The sequence below is a fragment of the Phalaenopsis equestris genome, unplaced genomic scaffold, assembly GCF_001263595.1.
Source record: "Phalaenopsis equestris unplaced genomic scaffold, ASM126359v1 Scaffold000985, whole genome shotgun sequence".
In the NCBI taxonomy this organism is placed as follows: Eukaryota; Viridiplantae; Streptophyta; class Magnoliopsida; order Asparagales; family Orchidaceae; genus Phalaenopsis; species Phalaenopsis equestris.
The window spans coordinates 115754-134443 of record NW_018165424.1 but is presented as its reverse complement, the minus strand read 5'-3'; the positions used below and the strand labels follow the sequence as shown (position 1 = coordinate 134443).

The 18690-nt window shown below is 35.5% G+C and overlaps 1 protein-coding gene across 1 annotated transcript in view; it reads left to right on the top strand.

Moving 5' to 3' along the window:
• Window positions 1–18690, top strand: part of LOC110032617 (UPF0505 protein C16orf62 homolog) — a 148056-nt gene that overhangs the window by 124153 nt on the left and 5213 nt on the right. The window contains exon 20 of the mRNA XM_020736290.1: window positions 15045–15122. Coding sequence (XP_020591949.1) covers window positions 15045–15122 — 78 coding nt within the window. The remainder of the gene's footprint in view (window positions 1–15044; window positions 15123–18690) is intronic.

Here is an 18690-nt window from a genome sequence, read left to right as displayed (position 1 = left end):
CTTTGATGGTTTGGTCATATTAAACGTCGACCATTTGATGATCCGATTAGGAGAGTAGATGTTTTAGATTCGACTTGTGTTAAGAAAGGCAGAGGTAGACCTAGGAAGACTTGGGCTTATTGTATTAAAATGTCTTAATTTACTAGAACTAAATGAAAATATGCACTAAATAGGACGCAATGGAGAAAGATGATTCATATAGCCGACCCCACGTAGTGGGATTAAGGCTTTGTTGTTGTTATAATTCCTAAATAATAAAACTGTAGACCAGAAGTTTGTACAAGAACACAAAACTATGAAATTCAAAAACTAGACAAGTTACAACTTTCTATTCGCTCTGTGCTCCTTATCTCTTCCTGAAAGTTAGTAATGTAGAGTGAACAACATCGAGCTGAGTAAAATAATTAAAGCTAAAATACGATTTTATAGATGGAAAAGAAACAACGTGCATGATGGTATGTAACTAAAGTGCATGTTCTTAACAAGTTATAACACGCTGGTATGTAACTAAAGTGCATGTTCATAACACATTATAACATATTATAATTGTATTAAATACGTAAAAGAAAATGCATGTAATGTAGGAAAACATGATAGTTGTATAAAACAAGTAATCATCCATGTATGCGTAATCATAAGCATATCTATAAAAGTCATCAATCTAATCATATAAATGTCACTTATAATTGTATAGACCTTAATTTTTCTCATGTCATGTCATATCATTGGCTTGTCACTCAGCTCGAAGGCCACATTTGTTATTGATAAAAGTTGAGTTCATCCCAACACACCAGTTATCAATAAGTCCCCTTTGGTACCAACTGCTTCTTACATTCCGTCTTCATTTGATCCCAACGGTTTATGAAGTTTCGTCTATGCCTGAATACCATAAATGGGGAAACCCATTACTTCCTATCATCTATATTTGCGAGTAATTATGTAATCGCTTACATATAATATCACTTGTGGCATTATCTAAATCATGATTCCTATAACAAACATTCATCATAAGCATTTCATATGTCATATACATGAATCATACTAAATGAATACTTGTAAATAACGACTTCATGAGCATGTTCATCAAATTCGTAATATAGTAAAATCAAAAGTATCGTATGTGACAAATCAATTTTGCATTCATATAATCTATACAAGTATTCATTCACAATATACATAAATTTTTAAATGCAATGATGTCAACACATAATGGCATGAAAACCTACTGATAGTTATTTTTCTCAAGTTAGCATAGTATTACTTCACTTGAATTTATAAAACAGCCCTGTGATGAGTTTCCTCAGCTCGCCTCGAGCTTGCCGTATAGTGCAAGCCTGGAATTGTTAAAAATTTTAGGATTTTACAAAATTTTGGCACATTTGGTGATCTAGCCCCAAACATAATTAATTTATTAATCTTACCTCAAACAAGCTTCTCTCACTACAAGAATTTAGTCTATTTCTGACAGTCAAAAGCCAAATGCTAATATTATAAAATTGTCGGCTAATATATTGCCGACGGCTTAGCAGCGATTTATGGGGCGTGGGTAGATTGCTTGTCTGTAATTACTAAATCGACGAATTTACTGATGACTTTCCAACTGGCCTAGCTCGTCGATGTTAGATGAAATGCAAATGATTGTTGAGCCAATAGTATCCATCGATAATCATAATCGACCACTCAAAAATGTCAGACTCAATCGATATTGCGTTGATAAATCATCGAAAATTACCGACATGCAATTTATCATATGTAAATTGGAACATGAAAGGAAAATTGCAACTGTTTGTGGGTCTGGTGGCCGTCAGAATAAGTCGTCGGTCCATCGATATCTCATCAAAGGTTTGTTAGGTTTTTGTCGGTAAACTAACTGATGGATATTATTTGTCAAATTATATGACAAATATATTGAGAGTCATTGGATTTTCGTTGGAAAGCCGTCGGAAATCTGTAAAACCAAAAAAAATAAATAAATATCCTTCTTCTTCATTGTAATTTTTACACTTGCAATCGTAACACATACAAATCCAATGTGATATAAAAAAGCATAATTTGTCAATCCAAACATTTATTAAACTAAAATAACAGTAATGAATGCGGAAATCAAACAAAAAAAATAAAAGAAATATATTGAATCAAGCAATAAGAATATCTGCCTAAAAAAAAAAGATGTTCGCTCAAATTATTTCAAATAAAAATATAGAAATAAAAAAAAATATCTCTAATAATCCTCAGTCCCCTCATCATTTTTCTCAAAATCATCGACTACTTGATGCTCGTCTCTCAGTTCTGCCTTACACCGGAATGTATCTAACTCTTATTTCATTTTTAGCTCTATCTCCGTCTTGATCTTTGACTTCAATTGGGTGAGCTGGGCAGCAACTCAGGTCTTAATGTTTGTGATGAACACGACAACCTGCCTATGAACCTTCTCTTATTGGGCGGTAGAAGCAGATGCTCTGAATGCACTAGAGGAGGGATGAGTATCGTATGCCTGTGCCTCAAACCCTAACTTGTAGAACCGGCCCATTAATGACCTGTCTTGGGGGATAAAATCTAAAAAACATATGATTAATTTTTTTTTTTAATTATAGAACATAAAACACTAATGTCACTGTTCAAAAAAACTTGTGTCTTCCCCACAAGCTTTTGCTAGTAGTTGCTGCTACTGATGCTCGACGCTTCTTGCTCAACATAAGCAGCATGAGTTTGCATCGAAGTAGATAGCACTGCAGTCGTAGCACATGACGGTGCTAGTGTGGTAGGAGTGGGGGTGTCAACCAGGGTCTGTTGTGAAGCTAACGACGTCGGGATGAAAGCTTATTGTGACGAGTTGAGTGAAACAATAGCCATGGAGGATAGAGACAGAGCAGTGCTCGCCTCTAGAGTAGCTCGACCAACTTGGCTGACGACGAATTTCTTCCTCCGGCATTGTCTTATGCCACATCCCCCGCTAGACGGGAGATCGTTCCTACCTTCAGAAGCCATTTGCAATAAGGAAAGGAAAATTAACTGCTGAAACTAAAAAGACAAATCTGTACAGTAAACAGAAGAAAAAAAATGTAAAATGCAATCTACAACTACTAAAATTGAAAACATAGAACTATGCAGCCAACAGAAGACGATACTGTAAAGTGCAAACTATTGAATCTGAAAAACACAAAACTATGTAGTAAACTGAAGACAAATTTACGGTCCAATCCACAAACTATTGAAACTAAAGATAAAAAACTACGCAACAAATGGAAGACGAAAACATAAAGCCCAATCTACAAATTATTGAAACTGAAAACACAAAACTGTGCAATCAATTTAAGATGTAGTAAGCTTATAATATTGATAATAACTTGCATATCTAAGTCACCTTTGACTGAGAAGAGACTAGAGAATGTAGTTAAGATTTTTTTCATTCAAAACATCCTCAAAATCATATTTATCAACGAGAGTAATTTCTTCGTGTTTGTCGCTAGCATTCTATAAATTTAGCTCTTCATGTATAGGATCGACCGGAATGCATAAATCCATTATTTATGTTTCTTGAGGAGTGGATTCAATAGCATTCTGAATATCAAAAGTCCTTTTAGGTTTGGTCATTATGGCAACTTTCCAATTAACTTTATCTCTTACTCTATGGAGATATCAAAAATAATATAAGTGGATTCAATAGCATTCTGAATATCAAAAGTCCTCTTACTCTATGGAGATATCAAAAATAATATACCTGACTCGTTTGCCTTGCTAGATCAAATTTAGTATATCAAATTTTGTTTATCTTCTACAATATTATATGGTTGGTTTACCTTGTTCCACGATTAAGAATAGGAGCAAAGAAATCAAAGTTGAATTGGAATACGCTTCTTCTAATAGAGTCAAGATATACTATTCAATAATTTTTTTGAGAATCCCATAATAATCTATTTCTTTTTCTGATTTATTGTTTGTTTTGCACAAACACTGGAATTACAAATCATTTTCCTTCTAACCAGAATCTTGTATGAAACCTGTAGCGTTCATATCGTAATTTTTTAAATTTTCATGTATGTGCATGGATCTCAGGTAATATCTATTAATCCCTGATTCGTTACTCCATTGTTCCAACCATAAATGAATCTATGAATTCATAAAAAAGTAATGTAATGTGGGATGAGTGACGAATTTGTCAAATTCTAATATTCATTGTAAATTATTGGAAAAACTTATTCTCTATCTTATGGCTTGTGATATCGTCTTCAATCGAATATAATGAATTTATGAATAACCTATTCACTTATTGGAAAATTTATAAACTGGGTGATCATATTATTTAACTGAGAAATGGTGAAAAACTTTTATTAAAAAAATATTTTATTCAATATAGGGTTGAACTTCATTGCAATTCAAAAGAACAAAAAAGGTTGCTGCTCGAAATTCCTAATTGTTGAGATAATATGATGCACCTCCTTGTTGCTTCACCTGACTGCTAAAAAATAAAAAGTGTTGAGAGAGGAAGTTTTGAGAGAGGAACCACACCTTGTGGCTCTTTTGTGGATTCTTCTTGTTCTAAATAGTAATAGCAAAAAGTTCTAGTCTTCTGCAATAAATAATTGGCATATTGAGTCTTTTGTTCGAGCTTTATTCTTCACAGTTCTCTTCAGCTTATTCAAAAATCTATAAATTAAATTGTTCTTTGGCACAATTTAACAATCTTTATAAAAGAGTAACAACCAAGTGCATGGGTTATTATCTTTCAAATGGATACATCTAGTGATACTGAACTTGATAGCCAGTTAAAGTCGTGTATGATAGATGTATTGGTTGATGCTCCATGGAGTCAAAAAAATTAGGTAGAATTATTCTTTCGAGCTTGCATAGTATTATTGGAATATTTATTTTTAATTGTCATACGTCATCAGGTTTTAAATGAGCTGCACATAAGTCCCTGAAGAACATATTGGTTTCAATCAGTGAATTAAATATTTTGTCGGCAAACAACTAAATGTTGTTTGCATCAGATTTTGCAGAAAAATATGACAGTCGTGGCTTTTCATTTCAAATATCTTTTCTACTCACAACCACACAACGACTCAAATTTGAAACATATCCGTTAGAGAATTTTAATGATTGTGGCTACTCATAAATTGATCTTCGTTGTGCCAAAGTAAGACAATATTTGTTTTAGAGTTTATAAGCCTGCTAACAACAGTTTCTTATATCTCTAACTTGTCTTTTGTAAGTCTCCTTCAAATCTAGTTCGACATTCACTTTATCCTTAGATTTGTCTTTAAAATCCATCACAATATTAAAAATATTATCAAAGAAATTTTTCTCTATGTGCATAATATTATGATATTGTCTGATGATATTATTCTTCTAGCAAGGTTAGCCCGGAAAATGAAATTTTTTTATCAAATTATGAGTAACACTGAAGTCTGGTGAACGATGTGAAGAATGTTCAGGTAATTCAGTTATTTTTGAAATGTCACTAACAATATGAATTAAGTAATCCTCAAATACTGTTTGAGGTGGTGCTGATTTCTTAACTTTATTTACTTTGAGTACATTTTTTGATTCATCTGAATGGATATTTAATATTTTAAAATATATGATGACAGTTAAACCATGGATTTTTTATGACATATTGAAGCGTAAATGTCTTAGATGAATTCATGCAATATGGACAAGTTAAATTTCCCACAATTATTCACCTAGATAACATTTCATACGCAATAAAATCACTTATTATCACAGTAATTTGCTTTCATTAAAAAATTGTGTTTCATAGAAATGTCATATGTCATGACACTTCTTTCCCAAAGAATTTTTAGGTTTTCTATCAATGACTATAAATATACATTAATCATACTTTTAGGGCTATTGAGACCTGCTATAAAAAATTTTAAGAAGAAGAATAGAGTTGTCATGCATATCTCAGGTGAAAGATTATTTAGCATAATGATCACTAGCCAATAAAAGTAAAGCGGCGCAGTTTGACTGTATGGTGAGAAACCAACACAGCAAAACCCAAGCCAAACATTATATGCCTCCGCAACAAACTCAGAATATGCGCAATCAAAATATTTACATGTCTCCCCATCTGCGGGATGACTCATTGAATTGATTTCTCCTGATCTACTATGATGTCACGTTATATGTGAAACCATACACACATAAGCTAATAATCTCCGAAGATGTGAAATAAGTGGGTAGATAGACGAGTTGTTTGTATTGAACTTCCTCTTGCCTCTTATCTTTATATTTTGAGATTTGAATCTAGGAGTGACAGAATTTGCATTGATTCTTTGTTACACTGAATTTATAAAGTAACATGCATCCATTTACACAACAATCATTTTTCTCTGATTTCATCCTTAACTTGGAGACCAGCTTTTTCGTCCTGTATAAGCCTTAATGAACTAAATTTTCTTTCAAATTTATCTCGTTGAATAATCCTACAAACTGATTGAAGCACTTTCTTGTCATATTATAATCTATTTTAATTTTCAATATTCTGAGAGCTACAAATAACTCGGCATAGTAGTGAGTTTTGAGTTGCATTCAGTAATTCATAAAATGCCTGAGCATCATGGTTTGGTATTTTTTCCTCCACTTAACTCGAATAATGAGGTTTTATCCCATCGAAAGAATATTTCTTCAAATCTACTTGAAGTCAAATTCAAGTTGAGAATCATAGCTCGTCGAAGGAGCAGAGATGAATATTGTAGGATCAACCTTCCTATGTGAAGTCCAAATCTAATAATCAGGTTGAAATCCCCAATGATATGAATCATATCTGACTTCATTAGGCATTAGTGCGCTTGATTTCTGTGTTTCACATGCGGACACTGAAACCTACCCTCAAATAGCTAAATTGAAAGTTGAGATGTGGTTGCTACAAAGATCTCGACACCATTCGAGAACTCTTTACTGATTTCTTTTCTATCTGAATAAAGTTTATTGTACATCCATGACCTTAACGTACGAATATTCACAGAAAACCTATATCTTTGAGGAATTAGTATTAGCAAAAAAGGAGAAAGCATAAATGAGGAGTTCAGAAGAATAATAAAAAGATTTGTGTGACACTCTAAACATATGTCGATTCTAAACATCTATTCTCCTAACTGGGTCATCAAATGGTCGCAACCAAACCATGTTAGACAACTCTCTCTAATCATGTGTGCCACTGAGACCCAATAAAAACATAAGATTTAAATGTCATGTATGTCATTTTGCATTTAAAAAAAAGGGCATTTACATGCTTAGCAACACAATTCTTATGGATTTACATATCTCAAACCTAAACTTCCATATTTACACACATAGGGAAAATCACATGCATAGTTCACAAAATATTGCTATTTACAAAATCTAGCACCTGTGTTATTTTGTCGAACTAACAAATCGATGTATTTTACTTTTGCCACAATCAAATCGAGGAGAATTTTACAAAAATGAAAAAAACCAGAGCTACAAATAGATGTTGCTTCTTGCAATGTAACTCTTGTGCCCTTAAGTCCTTACTTGAAACCTTCTTTTTCCACTTCTCATACTTAGCAGAATGTTGTTGTTAAATCAATATGTGAGGAAAAATTAACTTTGGGATGGCAGGATGCACCACTCTCACTAGCAACCACTCAGGAGAGATCTCATTTCCACTGATAAAACATGGATCCCATTGAAGAATTTCTTTCTCTATAAAGTTCCTAAGACAAATTTCAAAGCTAGGTTCATCATTTTTGTCTGGACATCTAATGATGGGTACCATGTTGAATTGAATCTAACATCTGAATATCTCCATGTAATCTTCCAGACATGGCACAAAAGTACCACTTTTATGATGTGTTGGGTGTTCCTCAATAGGGGCAACTCAGAAATGAGTATATAGATCAGAATGGTCTGGATTTCCCTTATATGGGTTTGACATGATGTTGATGTCAATTCCTCGAACGCAAGACTTCCTTGGACACTTACCGTGAAGTCGGTTAGAGTCTCTTCCACTGGCTCAGCTGAATTTATGTGTATCTTTCCCTTATCAACTGGAAGTTGCTCCTACTTTGTAATCTCATCGTCTTTAGTGTCTGTTGTATTATTATCCAATTTTTCAAAAATGCTCTATTCAATGAAATGATTACCATCTGGTTGTGCAATCTAATTCAACATGCCCAAATTTATGACACTTAAATACTTTCTGATTTTGACTGATTTAAGGATACGAATTAGTTTCACCTGTACTCCACTCTGAATCAGCTTTTCTTTGATGGGGCCGTCTTGGGTGTTCTCATGGACGAACTATGTCTGTAAGATCCTGAGATTGAGCATTGCCTCTAAGATGGGATGGTCGCTCGCTGATGTGGTATCTTCACTTCTGAAGCTAAGGTGTAAACATTCTGTCTGTTGTAAGTTGGTAGGAACTGACGTGGTATCTCCCGCTTCATCTTTAGATCCTTACATGCTCCCCTTTGACTCTCCAGCTCATGGTCGAGAGTAATTTTCCCCTGGGTTTTATACTCAATGTCCGCAAGCCTCCGCTAAAGTCAGTGGATCTCTCGTTGTATCTCTTCCCAGGTAGGCTCGGGCATGTATCTCATTGGTGGCATGGTTAGGGTTTTGAGTGGGAGGTGAAAAATGACATAAAAACTTATTTAAAGTTGCTGATTTTGAAAATCAGCAAGGGGAAATTAGGATTAGGTAAAAATTTTGGCTATGGTTTGGAATTAGGAAAGAATTTTTTGTGGAGAGACACAGTAGATGTTAGGAAACTCTAGGATAGAACAGGGTTAGGCTAGCTCTGATACCAAATAATACCGAAGTTAATCTAAACCATAATAGAAAAACAAATGTCATTACCTGAAGCAACTACGCGGTTACAATCAAGACATTAGAAAGGGAAATTATAACAAAAACGACAAAACTCATGTTAGGGCTCTAACCATGGATGGTGGAGGTCGGCTAAGTGTTTGGGGAGCGAAGGTAGATGGCTGAAATGGGGTTTCAGATGGTTGGGAATGCCAAAGGAGGGGTCAGAATCGCATTGGCAGTGAAGCGGAATGTTGGGACAGAAAACGCAGCAGGTGAGGTGGCGAGCGGAGCGGCGAGGAGTGGTAGGAAAAGGCCGGAACTGCTAGGGGATAGCGGAAATATAGCAGGTTTACTGTTTTCTGGATGACGACAGCTAAGGGGAGAAGCAGGGGGGCTGCAGGACAGCAAGGGGCAGCTGTCCGGGCAAGGGCAACGAGCAAGATGGGTCGGAATGGGGAGACCGTGGTGAAAAATAGCAAAAGCTGCTGTCTTAGGAGTGGCTACAAGAGGGGAGGATGCCTGGAGCGGCAGGGTGCGATGCAGCTGGATAAATCTCCACCTGGAAACTAAAATACAGTTGAAACATCACTTGAAATTCGAGGATATAGCCCTCAAAAGGAAGAAGAAATGACAGCACTGTCCCGATACAAAAAATACTTAAAACTAACCTCTAAATCCTAATACAACACATATATTGGAAAGTACTACCAAGGATTTAAGGATAATAGGAAATAAAACATAAGAAAGGAAAATGAAGTTATTTCGGCCTATCTCCCACTATATCTATTTATGTGCAATGTTATAGCAGGTACAATACTGTGGTTTTTTTTCGTTTTTTGCGATAAGCTCTTGCATCACATACAGAAGCACACTAATCATGCTTGTAGTCTCATATCATCCCCTACGTGGTGAGTGTATTTTCTATTTTTACCCTTTTTAAACCTTCTCTCCACTCCTCTGCTGTCGAACTCTCCCATCATCATCCCAACACCAAACTTATCCCCTTTCCTACAGATTATTATTGTCATCCCGCCTACCTAACTCCTTTCAAGCTCCTCCCAGCTCCCTTTTGCAGTCAACAGGCCGCTGTCCTCTACTTTTCTGCCGTCCTAATTGCTATCCCGCTACTCCCAGCTGTTGTCCCACCTTCCCGGCTTACTTTCCCGCCTTCCAACCAACCTCTACCACTCTTGGGATACACTCTCGTGGTGTCCGTTTTTGTCGTTTTGTGTTTGAGTTCTCATTTTCTATTTGAGTCATGTTGTAACCCCATTTTAATATTGATGAAAGTTTACTTTTTTGTTTCTACTATTTCCTTAGTTCCGGTATCATTTGGTATCAGAGTCAAATTCAACCCTAGTCACATCCTAGGGTTTACAAGCATCCACTATAAACCAAAACTCTCTTATCTACCACCAAATGTACATTCCACAATCCAAACTTTAACCCCACTAAATTCTTCTTTCCTATTTCTTAATTTCTAGTCATGCCACCCTGATGATCTATGCATGAGCCTACCAGGGCGAGATACGGCGAGAGCATCGTCGTCTTCAGCGAAGGCTTATGGATATTGAAGAGAAAATCCAGTGGAAGATTATCGTCGACCGTGATCTGGAAGGTCGAAGAGAAGAACGAGACAAAATGAAGATGAAGCGAGAAACACAACGTTAGTTTCTACCAACTTACTACCGCCAAAAGTTGTATACTCTAGCTTTCGAAGATAAGAGACCAAATCACCAAGTGACCCTCCTTACTACTATCCAGCGAGGTCAATCCACAAATGTATCACAGCCAGAAAATGTTACAAAATGCCATGGATTTGGGCATATAGAAGCAGAGTGCACAACCAGAGAATTGATCTATTTCATGGAGCATGTCGTTTTAGAGACCTTGGATGAGGAGACCGCAGACACTGAAGAATAGTTCGAACTAAGAACTTTCATCTGATGAAGTCTTTCGCCCAGAGAACTCTCTTATTCATGGATACATCCAATGTTTTTCATCCATATGATCAAAAGGTACATGTGACATTTGATGAGATTATGGTTCCTGCTCTCCTTAAAGATGGGAAGCTTTTTTTGAGACGTACAAAGATCACACGTACCAGAAGATGTCAGAATTTAAAATTTCAGTAGATAATCTTAGTGACGACCAACTGATAGTATACCAGGTAACTACATTTCCAGCCCCCACCTCCAGTGTTCCACATGAAGAGACGAAAGGCCAGTGTGAAGCCATTGTTATTGGAACACAACAGAATGTGTCAGTTTTCCAAAACTTCAAGAATCAAGACCCGAAAGATAATAAGAGCCACCCATCAACCAAGCTCTAGCAAACCCTCAATTTTGTTGAGGGCCAACTTATCATAGATGTGAAGCATATGAAATATTTACTTGTTCAAAAATTGGCTTGGGAGAACATGCATAGTAGTGTACCTTTGGCTCAGATTATGCCAAAACAGAATGGATCTATCGGGGGGTATGGCCGCAAGTGGGAAAAGCTCCTCAGTTGCTTTGGTAGACACGGCAATCGTTAGTGGAATTCAGGAATGACCAGAGAGAACTAGAAGCTTCGACCTATGAAGTCGAAGTTCCCCCATTTCGAGAAGACTGATGTGGGCGCTAAGGCAAGCGCTCAATTACGGGCGCTAAAATAGTGCCCGGTTCAAACGCTTTGAATCGCGGGGCCAGCACACTTAGAGCCGCATAAGCAAGGCAGGGAAATCGCGATTTCGCGTGAGGGTTTGCAAGCAGAAGATCCCGCCCCCACCCCCCAAAAAAAAGGCGGGAGATGGAAATCGCAAAATATGGCGATTCGTAAAGAAGCATCGCCTCCAAGGAAGCTTCTCGAGGCTGCCGCTCTTAAGAGTGCTTTCTGGATACTTCTTGGCCTCCCACTCTTTTCCTTTGTGTAGAAGTATCCTTTAGTAGTCTATAAGTTGTTGTCTATGTGTATGTGGGAGTCAAATTAGTGTTGTGTTTGAGTTTAGTTATAGACTCTCTGTGTGGACCCTTTTTCCTCTTTGTGGTGATATACGAGGAGGTGGTGGTGTTCCGGCTATATTCTCTCTGAGGTAGTGATTGTATCTCTTCTTACCCTTTCCAAACCTCTTCTCCATTCCTCTGCAGCCGAACTCTCCCACCATCATCCTAACACCCAACTATTCCCTCTTTATGCAGATTATCTATCTCGCCTAACAGGCCACTGTCCTCTACTTTCCCGCCGTCCCAACGGCTCTCCCGCTACTCCCAACTGTTGTACCACCTTCCCGACTTGCTACCCCACCTTTCAACCAACCAGCACCACTCTTGAGATATACTCTCGAGTTCTTTGTTTGTGTCGTTCTGTGTTTTGGTGATGTTATTTTCGGTTTATGTGTTGTAACCCTCTTTTCTTATTAATAAAAGTTACTTTTATGTTTTGGACTTTCTTCAGTTCAAGAATTTTATAAAATTGTTTCGATCGAATTTACTACTCATTTCAAATATGTCAGTACTCTAAGAAGAAAAATGCCAGAAATTTCTGTGCGGCCTCAGAGATCAAATGAGATTGACTTTGTAGCCATTTGAAATCAATAATTTCCTAGTGCTACTTAAAAGAGCTACACGAATTGTAAATGAGCAGAACTTTTCCGATTAGCAGTTGCAATCTCAGGTAAGCAAGAGAAAAAGAGTTTGGCATGGTAGAAGAATTCCAAAGCAAGAAAATTAAATTAGAAGATAAATAAAGTGAGTCAAAGTCAGAAAGGTTAGTTTGTGAATAATGTGGAAAAAAGGCATTTTGGGAGTGCTTATTGGGTTCAGGAAAATGCTACAAATGTTAACAGTTGGGGTATCTTCATATGAACTGTCTGCAGGAAAAGAAAAGAGACGACAGATCGCCGACAATTCAAGGACATGGACAACTCCGAAAATTTTTGGAAGGCAAACAGTCAAATAAAACATAATTTTAGGGAAAACCCTTAGCTTAAGCAAACGATGAAATATCATAGTGCAAAAATGAGTAACCAGTGAAGACCAGAGTTTTTTGCATTTACCCTTCAGGAAGTTAAAGATTCGGAAGAAGTGGTTACAGAGTTACCAAGGCAGAACAAACTATTTGCGAACTTGTCAAAATGTGAATTTTAGGTGTGAAATGTTGAATTTTTGGCACATGTTATCAGTGAAAAATGAATCTTAGTATATCCTCAGAAGATGAAAGCAATTGTGGAATAATCTACACCAAAAGATGTTACAGAAGTACGTAATTCTCTTAGTTTTGTTGGATATTACATAAGTTTTCTTAAATGAGTTTCACTGATAGTTATATCGTTTTCTAAGTTGATGAGGAAAAATGTTCAATTTTAGTGAAATGCAAAATGTGAGTACAATTTTCAAGAGTTGAAAAAATATTGACTAATGGTCCAATGTTTGCTATTCCATCAGGAATATAACGGTTCCAAATTTATAGTGACGCGTAATTGCTAGACTTGAGCTGTGTTTTAATGCAAATAAAGGTAATGGCCTATGCATCCTGACAATTGAAGCTGCATTAGAGAAATTATGTGATACATGATCTGGACTTAGCCATTAAGTCTTTGCTCTCAAAAATTGGTGGTATTCCTTGTATGTTGTGAAATGTCATCGACATACTTTGAAGTACATTTTCACCCAAAAAGAACCGAATATGAGGCAGAGGAGATGGCTGGAACTGCTCAAAAGACTAAGATTTGAATATATAGTATTTTGTTGGCCAGCGAATATAGTTGTCAATGCTTTGATCTATAAATTCATAGGTAATATAAGTTGGATTATTACTCAGGAGTTGGAATTGATCAAAGAAATTGATGTCTTCACTTGGAAGTCAAAAGATTAGGTGATATAGGATATTTACATCAGTTAATGGTGCACCTAACTTTGATATATAGAATTAAAGCAGCTCGAAGAGTTAACAGTGAATAACTAAAACTTCTGAAATAACCTCAATCAAGAAAGAAAGTAGTCAGATATGACTGTTGATGAAGATGGTGTAATGAGACGCAAGTTACAGTTATGGATACCTACTTATTCTGGTTTGAGACGGGAAATCCTACATAAAGCTTATCATTTAAGCTACAATTTATTCACGCAACACTAAAATGTACAAGGATTTAAAGTCGCTAATCTGGTGGCGAGGTATGAAGAAGGATTTTGCTGAATATGTTTCTAAATGTCAAGCTTGTCAGATTTTAAAGGCTAGGCATCCCAGACTGCTGTGCCGACGAGATAATATTAGTCAATGGTGTGTTAGGATATGTTTTGATAGTGCTCGTAAAACTTGTGTTTATATGTTAGCATGAAGTAAATGTAAATTTAAAGATTAAACCTTAAAGAGTACAATTAAAGTTAAGGTATATTAAAGTATAAATTTATTGTATTAAGTAAATGTCATGACACATTTATTAGATTATCATAAGATATTTATGGAAATATGAAAGATCAACATGTATAATGCTTTCATTTCCTTGGGTTACTGATGTTTAGAAGTGTCATTGCTTTTGGATTATTTTAGATAACAAATTATGTTACTTTAATTTTTTTTTTTTTTGATTTTTTTTTTTTTGAAATTTAAGCTTTTAAATAAGATGAATACTAGAGGAGCTAATGTGTACAGAAGAAGAGGTCAGCAATCCGAAAGGTAACTTTTATTTGTTAATTAAAATGTTTTATTTAGTGGGATTTTCAAATATTTTTATATATTAAATGGTTCGTGATAGAATTTGAAAGATAGAAAACTTAATTACACCATTCAACTGTTTGTTTTCTCTTTGTTTAATTTCAAGCTCAGGGTTAGGTCATGACAAAATATATCATAAATCTTAGTTACTGGTGAAATATTGTTATTTCCTTGGTCAGTGGAGTTGCTCGCCACTAAATAAACAAGTTGAAGGTGGATTAGATGGAACAAAATGAATTTTTGTTCCTCAAATCATCTAAGCACAAAATGAAACTTGTTCCTTTGTAAAAGCTTGGATTTATTTGGATGTTTTAAGCAGCTTACTCGCTGTGTAGAGATTTTTTTCCAGTTTTTTTTAAGGGCTTTGTTCTGTTTACTTGATTTTCGAACATGCATGCAGGATTCATTTGCAGATTTTCTTGCTAGGGTTGCAGTTAAATAAAGAAATATTTGAGCCCTTGGTGTAAAATAGCTTTGAATTTATATGTTATTTCATTTATAAAAAAAAACAATTGTTTTTCAATGGTCTATAGCCGCGTTATGATTCAAAGTAATCATGTTTAACCTTACAGGTTCTCATATATCTGTCGCTGAAGATGAGATCTTACCCCTTACATGCAAATTGTGCAGCATTTTGGCTTTCATGCCAGGTTGGTGAGATACTTGCATACAGGCTATAAATAAATTACATCAAGCAGATTATTATACTATTCAAATTTGTTCCTCTATTTTCTTTTTCTTTTATCGAATTTGAGCCAACCTGAACATGCCCTGAATTTTAAAATATTCTTCAAGCTTGTATGCTTATATTCTTATCAAGTTCCAGCTTTAATCGAGTTTAACTAGTAATATGTTGGGTTCTAAGAATTTGAACATGTAACCTTGTTCTCTACCATAAAATTATTCATAATGTTTCATGAAAATTGACGCATTCACTTCATTTTCTTTATATATTTTTTTTCAAATGCCAATAATAGCATAGAATCAGAATTTAATCAAGCCATATAGCTATATTCTCGATAGAAATTTGTGTACATTATATCTCAAATGGAATTTTTTATTTTTCAACGTAATGGAAATAAGAAAGTTGATTTAAAGATATAAGATTTCATTTAATAAGCAATTAAATGAACCGAGGGCATTTTTTAGTCTACACACCTTGTTGGTTATCCCATCTCTTTGAAATCATACTGAAAAGCTCAAGAAGCTCAAATAAATTATTTCTTTTAGGTTTTTGTACTTGAAGATATTATTTATATCATATTGGTATGGTTACCAATTAAAATGAGCTGTTGGAGTAACAAATTTGAGATTTTTTTTAAATTTTTTCTATAACGAGTGAAAATGCCTTTTTATAATTAATTCCATTACACTGTTCTAGGATTCCTACAATGTGTCATAGACCACAAACGATGTTAGGTAAGTTGTAGGATTGATTACATGGTGGAAGGATGTATGGCGGGTGAAAATCTGCATGAATGGCAATGGAAAAGCAAAACAAAAGCAGGAAAAGGGCAGGTGGCAGCAGCTTTGAGGGCTATCCAGCTGAAAATAGAGGGCTAAAGGTGAATCGGCGAGGTGCAGATGCCGAGGTAGAGCCATCACCTGTTTCCGGGCAAGCCAGACGCACCACATGCGAATGGAAGAGACTACAACTCTCCAAAGAACATAAATCAGAGAAATATCTATCAAAATACATAAAATCAAGCTAATGATTAAATACCATAATAGCATTTATATAAAGGCCCCTAATTGAAAATAGTATAATTTGAAACTAGAGAAATAGGTAAGAACGAGGAAAGGAAGAAGCAAAGAAAGGAAACCTGTCGAAAAATAATAAGAAAATAAATATAAAATAAAAATTAAACTTATGTTGAAGTTGGACTCCCGTGATCGCATGACCAATAATATGGAATTGCTATATCGCAGGAAGTCATATCCCGCATAACTCTCCCCAAGTAGGAGGGGCTTTCTCATTGCCTCTGAAGATATCCATTCCCTTGTAGTACGGAGAACTACAGCAACATTAGTAAAATTATTGTAATCTTCTAGCAAGTCAAGCTTGTAGGTATTGCCATTAATCTTCTTTACAATTATGAATTGACCGCCAATATTAGGCTTGAGCTTTCCAAATGAATCTATAGGAAATTGGTCCTTCAGTTTGATCCATACCATGTCAACTTCCTTGAAAAGCATGGTCTTCCTGATGTTATTAGCATGTTTTTGATACATCACGTTCTGCTTGCCAATTTTCCTCCTAACCTGCTTGTGTAGGATCTGAATGTCCTTGTCTCAAACTTCAGCATTAGTGCTAAGCCTAATAGCTTCCAGTAATGGGACTAATTCTAAAAGTGTAAGCAGGTTCCGCCCGACACAATCACATAGAGGTTGTGACTTGTGGACTGACTAGTAGAATTAGGATTTCTGTAAGTTTTTGTATTTGTAAAGAGTTGATCTGAGTGTGTATCCCTATAGAACTTTGATTCTCTATAGTGTAAATTTTTTGTGGTGTGGCTTTGTGGTTTCTTCCCATTTTCAAGTTTTTTCACGTAAATCTTGTTGTACTTCTTTGGGATTGTTTTGCTTTGCTTTTGTTTGAAATTTTGTTTCAGATTTTTCAAATTCGCGTTATCCTATTCCGCAATGTGGTTTTGATTTCAAATTGATTGAAGCCCTAAGTTTTATTTCCATCCCAACAGTTTCAAATTTTGGATTTCTCCTATTTTATTTTATCTTCTGAGATGATTGAGCCTTATTTTGTCCTTAAGATTTTTTTCTAGGGAATTGAAATTACCTGATAATTTTTTTTTTTTTCATTTAGTTTGTATGTATCGCAAATGTTTTATAAGTTATCAGTCGATTGTTTTGAGTTATCTTCTTCAGATTGTGCAAAGCTTTTTGTAGTTTCCAAAATAAACATACTTTACTGAGTTGATGGAACAAAGTTTGCTTCTCTCTCGGCAAATACAATGACGGGTTGATTTGTTGACAGACAGCTTGAGATATCGCAAGGAACCAGTCTCAATATAGACAGAATATGGGAATGATGAAAGGTGAGATTCAGCAGACGATGATGATAAAATTGAGACTCAATAGTGCAAGTCAATGATGTTGGGCTTAATAGAAGATGAAGGCCAAGGCACAATGAAAGAGCTCGGTGAAAGCATGAGATAGAAAAGTCTGTGACAATGAAGTTGAAGGCTACAACGCGATGACACTGTGAACTTTGGAAACAACAGGCATAGAGATTGGATGATGGCCAAGACGTCATGGCAAAGAAGAGGGTTGAAGACAATAGGCCTCAATGTTGGTGAAAGGTTGAGATGAGAGAAGTAATGGGCTCGATATCAACGAATGTTCTAAAGGTCAAAAAACTGAAATAGCCTCAGGCTGTGAAACTTTCACATAAAATGAGAATAATTTGAATTCTCATCAATTTAAGTTGAGTTATATACAAAAATATATAGGCTATTCTAGAAGGAAGAAATAGGAAAATAAACAATATTGGAACTTGAAAAAACCCTACAGCTATAATCCCTTAAGGGATTGAAATAAACTTCGTACAAAATGTATATAATAATTTACTGATTAAACATATACAAATTGATTTGTTTCCTAAAACTTTAATTATAACAGCAGTACATTTTGATAGTAAAATAAGAATAATATGGATAAGAACTGTGCAAAAGATTTGTGAAATTAGATTCAACTCCCCAAGAAACAGTCAGTAAGGTTAAATGGAATGGATTTGTAAAGCAAACCTCTTTAATTTTTATAAGGCTAATGATGATTATGATGATCAAGGTTACAAAAAAAAAAGTCTGATTGATGTCATCTTTATCTCAAGGCTCACTGCGCTGAAATTCTTAAAGCTAGACAAAATGATTTTCTTCTTCGATTTTGATGATGAATGCAGAAACATTCAGCTAGATTTTATCTTCCCAAGTGCTGTAGAATGCCATCACAACCAGTTACAATGACATGCACCAAGAGAGATTTTCATTGTCAATCCGGAATGACTTTTGTGATAGATATTGAATTCCATTGTTACTTTCTGAATTTAGCATAATCAGAGCAGATTACTGCCTGCCAGGTGTGTGGACTCTCCATGGTCCAGTGGGACCCTCGGGGGAGTCGATCCAAGACGAGAGCGTCACGTGATTAGGTGGAGGTGAATGTCACGAACAAATAGTCCCACATCGGACAAGAGGAGGGCAC